This window comes from Tupaia chinensis, unplaced genomic scaffold (genome assembly GCF_000334495.1).
Source record: "Tupaia chinensis unplaced genomic scaffold, TupChi_1.0 Scaffold000079_1, whole genome shotgun sequence".
NCBI lineage: Eukaryota > Metazoa > Chordata > Mammalia > Scandentia > Tupaiidae > Tupaia > Tupaia belangeri.
In genome coordinates, this window is record NW_006159540.1 from 1266999 (window position 1) to 1273008 (window position 6010).

A 6010-nucleotide genomic window follows, 5' to 3' on the forward strand; every position below is an offset into this window, starting at 1 on the left:
TTTATATTCATCCACTATATATCATTACAGCATAAAAATGAAATTTCTGGAGTTTTAATTGTTCATAATTCTATTAAAAAAAAGTCATACAGTAATTAAATGTAATAATAGTAATAATAATCAATAAATGCTAAAAAATTAATTGCTCCATAAATTGGAGGAACTATGAAAAAGAAGTTGTATGTGATTAATACAGTTTTTTTTTTTTTTTTTTTTTGGAGAGATTTTCGCTGTAGGCGCGTGCGCTCGCCAGACAGAGAGAGACATAGAGACAGAAAGCGAGAAATTACCCCCCAGGGGGGATGGTCATGCCGCAATCCCTTCTCCTCCATTCTCCTCTCGGGATCTTGGGCACGCACGCACACACGCCCGGCGTGAGTTTTAAGCCACCGGGTCCGGGACACGAACCGCGGTCGACTACGTGGGAGTCCAGCGACATAGCCATTACGCTAACTGCTGGTTCCCGTGATTAATACAGGTTTGAAGTATTAGTTTTGTTCATTTATTTTTGAGCCATTACACTAACTGCTGGTTCCCGTGATTAATACAGTTTTGAAGTATTAGTTTTGTTCATTTATTTTTTAAATCATCTCATCATTTAGACTATATTAGGACCAGTTTGGACTGAAAATAAATAATATTTCTATAGCTCTACAATAACTCTAAGTAGATTTTATTTTTCTTATCATTTTAATTATCATCCAGCAAACCTTGTTTTGTGTTGTTTATTATATTGACTCAAAGAAATTTTGCATCAATAAATGAGGTAATATATTCAACATTTGGACCACTTTAAACAAAATCTGTGCATGGTATGACATATAAAGAGAGAGAATAGAAGCTATCTCATGATGTGAGAGAGGGAACCTAGGGAAGAATCTCAGAAAACAAAACAAACAAACAAGCTACTCAAGTTGAATTTTGATTCACTGGTGGTTAGCCAAGAGAAGAAAAATCGAGGAGGAAGGAATTACAGGATAATAAAACATGCTCATACAGGACTAAAGAAGATTGTAACTCAGTAGATTAGAATGGTTAGCCTAGAAGATTGATGGAAGGGAGGTTGGTAAGTATGTCACCACGTAGTTTTCATGACACAGTTGGAGTTTCTCCTGAGACTAATGGAGAACTTATAGTAAGTTTTAAAGTAGAGGTATGCCATAATAAGATTTTACATTTTAAAGGCAGCCCTGTAGCAGTGGAGAGAACAGATTGCAAAAGTGAAAAATGGGGGTGGGCAGAAGCTTGCATGATGGTTAAGGTGCTGGAATCCCACATGATCTATGATGATTCCAGTCACAGACCCTACGGTTGGAAAATACACCAGTGCGTGTGCACGTGTGATTAAAATCGCTAGAGGAGAATAGAGAAGGGGTTGAGGTTTGAGGCTTGGCCATCCTCACAAAGAAGAGATTTTTTGCTTTCTTCCTCTCTGTCTCTGGTGAGCACACAAGCTCCACGGCAAAAGCCTAATGAAGATAATGAAATTGGTGGTATGGAGACATTAATTTAAAACAGCAACTTGGCTATGGACTACTAAGGCAAGAACTGCATAGAATGTATAGGTGGAAAAAGTATAAAACACAATATTGAGAAACATTTAAGGAAATAGAACCAAAACAGTCCACTGAATGCTTGATTAGGGCATAATATCATGATTTCTGACCTGAATAACAGATATAATGGTATTCACAGAGCTTAGAAACACACGAACAAGAACAGGCTTTTGGTGGTACTTAAAAAGAAAGCTGATGAGTTTAAGTTTTGAATTAAATAAATACATGACAGGTATCTAGGTTGATATGCTCTGCTAACAGATCTGGGTCAGTTTTCAACTTAATAAAAAGTTGGAGAAAATGTGTCATTGACTTGTGCATGATAGTTGAAGTTATGGATGTGTTTCCTTCTATTAGCCTATTGGTTTATTAATTGGCTTCACTTACTTTGCACATTTGGGTTGCATTTTATATTACCAATTGTTCATTGTTAAAATAAATGTTACAGCCAGCAATTCCTATAACTAACAGACTACAGATCTATAGATGGTAGGTGCTATAGTTTGAATATTTACCCCCTTTAAAATCCAGGTTAAATTATTGATTTATTTGCTTGTTTATTTATTTTGGAGAGAGATTTTTGCTATAGGGTGCATCCACTTTCTGGAAAAACAGAAAGCAAGAAATTCCCTGCCCCCCCCCCAAGGGGAAATGGCACGCATGCACATGATCCTGGTGTGAATTTTAAGCTGCCAGGTTTGGGACTTGAACTACAATTAACTACATGGGAATCCAGCAACATAACCATTATGCCATCTGCTGGTGAAGGAAATTTGATTACCAGTGTAACAATAATGGAGCTGGGGCCTTTAAGAGGTAACTAGGCCATGAGGGCTCCATTCTCAGGAATGGGTTTAATGCCTTTTAAAAAGTCTTTCAGACAAGCCCATTGCCTGATGGTAAAGGCAGCTAAGTCCCAAATAGTTGATTGTGTCTGAGTCCCACGCTAGGTAGCTTGAAAAAAGTGTTGTTGAAAAACATATGTGCATGCATGCCCAAATCTTGAAAGGATGGAGAGATGAAGGAGAAAGGATTACAGCATGACCGTACTCCATGGGGGAGGGGGATGCTTTCTTGCTTTCCCTCTCTGCTTCTCTTCGGTGAACACCCTTTGGCAAATTTAAAAAAATAAATAATAAAAAAAAAAGAATGAATATATTTCAGAAACAGGTTCTCTGTTGCTTTCTCTGTCTCCTAATCTCTTGCCCTTTTACTCCTTGCCATGGATGATGCAGCACAGAGGCCCTCATTAGATGCCAGCACTCTGCTTTTGGACTTCCCTAATACATACATGTCTTTATAAATTACTAGTCTGTGTTATTCTAGTATGTCAACAAAAAATGAACTAAGACATTGTGGGTAAGACATAGTGTTAGAATCAATTAAATTCCCAAAGTGCGTAGAAGGTACAATAACGTATGTAAAGGACTTTCAGCTTCAGGTTACATTTGTGGACATGCTCTGTTTCAGTAATCAGAACTACTTCCAGAGCATAACTCCCCCCTCTGATTTGGCTCTTGCTGCCATCAATATGAGGCTGACTGACATCTTCATTGCCTGAAGACTCCTCACTCACTTATTTCTCTGACTCTGCTCAGTGCTGACCTTTAGCTCGTTGAACTGACTCCCTTGATTCTGGGGTCAGTGCTATTAGAATAGATGTGGAGCACATCACCATTCATTCATTTTGAGTTCCTAACACATAAGGAGGCCCAGATCATGTAAGCAATAAGTTAGCAAAGCATCAGCTGTCTAGATGAATTGTTTATAAACAGAATGACTTCATTAGTGCTTACCTAAGGTTCAAGTTTCTTGTCCAGTCACTAGTATCCATGAGAACCCATTATTCACTAAGCTGAGTTGTAATTCATCTTAACAAAGAACTTTCATCTTCAAACTTTCCAGAAATTCCTATCATTCACCTAACATTTAGATACATCCTGTTACATCTAAAAAGTGAAGTATGTCTAACCATATAATTTAATGACAAAACAACAACAGTAAAAAAGGTAAAGGAGAAACAAAAATGGAAAAAAATATATTAAAAGGAGAGGGTAACACGGAGAAGGAAGAACAGGAGACATGTACATACAAATGACATCTCTGATGGAGTGAAACAACAGAATCAATAAAAAAGAGGAATTACTGAATAAAAGCAAGAGGTGAAGAAGCAGGATAATAGAAGATGATAAAAAAAAGAGAATCTGTGTATTTTAAAATCAAACACTTGGCTTGATTTTTTTTTTTTTTTTTTAACAACAGAAGCAACAATTCTGCTCTCACAGGTTAAAAACAAACTAGGTCAGCATTCCGCAGTATATATCCTCATCTATTTTATCTTCAAAGATAGTTTCAAATTCTTTTGCTTGGGGAAAAATCATTCATGCTAATTTTAGTTCCTATTTTTTGGAACATATTATCTTAGAACATATTATCTTAAAGCATGTCCTTAGAAATAGAATTGCTTCTGTGCTATTTTTATCTTATTTGTCAATCATAAAATAGTATATTCAGTCTTTCACAAGCCATTCTCAGGAAAACTTTTAAATCATTGATTATTCCAGCAAATAATTATGAAAGTAAATGACCTACATTTCTTTTTTCTTCCTTATTCTGTTACTTAACCTAGAATTCCATATTGACTCATCTGATACTGTTATGGGAAAATATCTTATACTCTAAATTATTTAGTGTAATCAAGTTCCTATGGTAGCAATATGAAATAATATTTCTTCTGTACAGCAATATTTAAGGATTTTCCTCCCTTTAGAGGCACTCAATTGTGTTCTCTGATGCCTGACTTCATTACTAGGCTGCCAAAGTCCTCCACACATCACACGTGGTGAGGCCGATGAACTCTTACAGGCATGTAGACTTCATTTCACCAAATTTTTAAAAAGAAGAGGGATAACATACTGGTTACAGGTACATATTAGAAAAACTTTGTGGAAAAAATGTGCTGTTTCTCAGTTTTCTCTTGAATAATTTTATTCTTCAGTATAAAATTAAAAGCACTTGAGTAAACATTAATATAGAAGTCATTAAAAATAAAGCATAACCTGGAAGGGTGATGTGGAGAATTTCTAATTATTCCTGGGTTATTTGGAAATATAATATGAACATGACTACTAGAAAGATTTTCAGTTGGAAGGGTTACCGATTCTTCATTCCATTTCTAAACTCTCAGTTAAGAGTATATCTCAGCCAGCCATGGTGGCATGGTGTTAATGCAATGCTCTGTGATGTGGAGGCCAGAGGTAAGTTCCTGAGTTCACGCTCCAAGGTCTCTTAACATGACAGGCATGTGTGCATGTGCCGTGATCCTGGCGGGCTGAGACCGGACGAGGATCATAATGTGGATAGCCTGTTGGCCACATTCTTTCTCATGGAAAAAATAAAGAATCATCCCATGATATTATAAAATGGATAGTGATGATTAAATCTATTCCTTAATTTATACTAACATTCTCCTATATTTATTTCCCACAATTGAAAATAAACATAATAATTATGAAAATTTTAACACACAAATATGTTTCAAATGTTTATATTTGTTATGTGCCATATCTTGTCTATCATACTTCATGGGAAAATATTGAATACTTCCCAGTTTTTGAATTATGACCCCTTCCTACTAACATTACTTCAACATGCATTTTCACAGTTTATAGTCTAAAGAGAGAGCCAAAGTTTTCAAGAAGTATAAATAAATTCTGAATATAAGCAATATTAGAACAAACAAAAGCGAATGGATGTTGTATTTATTCTGAAAGATGATATCATAGCTTTAGTATTAATAGTGCTCCAAAGATATTTTTCTGGGACCTGAAGTTTCAGAAATACCACTGGAAAGAATATGAAGTATGTATCCAATAACTACTATTAATGTCCATTCCTAAAGCAGTGAAAATCAACTAAAAGCAAAAGTTGGATTTCCTTAAATAGTTAACAAAAATTTATTGCAAGAGATATTTTTCACTAAATTTACAGTTTCAAGGAACATGGTACAAAACATAGTGCCATCAGCTTTGTCTAAACATTAAATAGGTGCAAATACACAAAGATTAAAAAAAAATTCCAAGAGCATACTTTACAACATAAATTACAGTACTATAAATATATCTTATATACATTATACATACTCTTAAGACATCATTTTGATATACAGCATATATTGTACTGATTTTCAAACTATTCAGTGCTTTAATAATATTATATATCAGAAACTTAAGAATTTATTTGCATCATTACACTTACAGTAAATGATTTCAAATCAATGAGGCCATATTTGGGCCAGTTTATTTTTGCCATTTAAATAGCCAATTATCCACTTAGATGAACATTTATGCATATAGCAGTAGCGTTCACATGAAGATTTTCTCTCTCCTCTGGTGAAGACTAGAAGAGGGGTTGCAGAGGAATGACAGCAGGGTGTGGGGCGAGCAGTGAAGGAA

General features: G+C 35.3%; 1 protein-coding gene across 1 annotated transcript in view; it reads right to left on the reverse strand.

Annotated features, from left to right (window-relative positions):
* Nucleotides 1-5854: 5854 nt before the first annotated feature.
* Nucleotides 5855-6010, reverse strand: part of ZNF804A (zinc finger protein 804A) — a gene marked incomplete at its 5' end in the record, with an annotated part of 181863 nt that continues 181707 nt past the window's right edge. Inside the window, 1 exon segment of the mRNA XM_006142704.1 lies at nucleotides 5855-6010. This exon segment is cut by the window's right edge and continues 262 nt beyond it. Within this exon segment, the coding sequence (XP_006142766.1) occupies nucleotides 5955-6010 (56 nt within the window).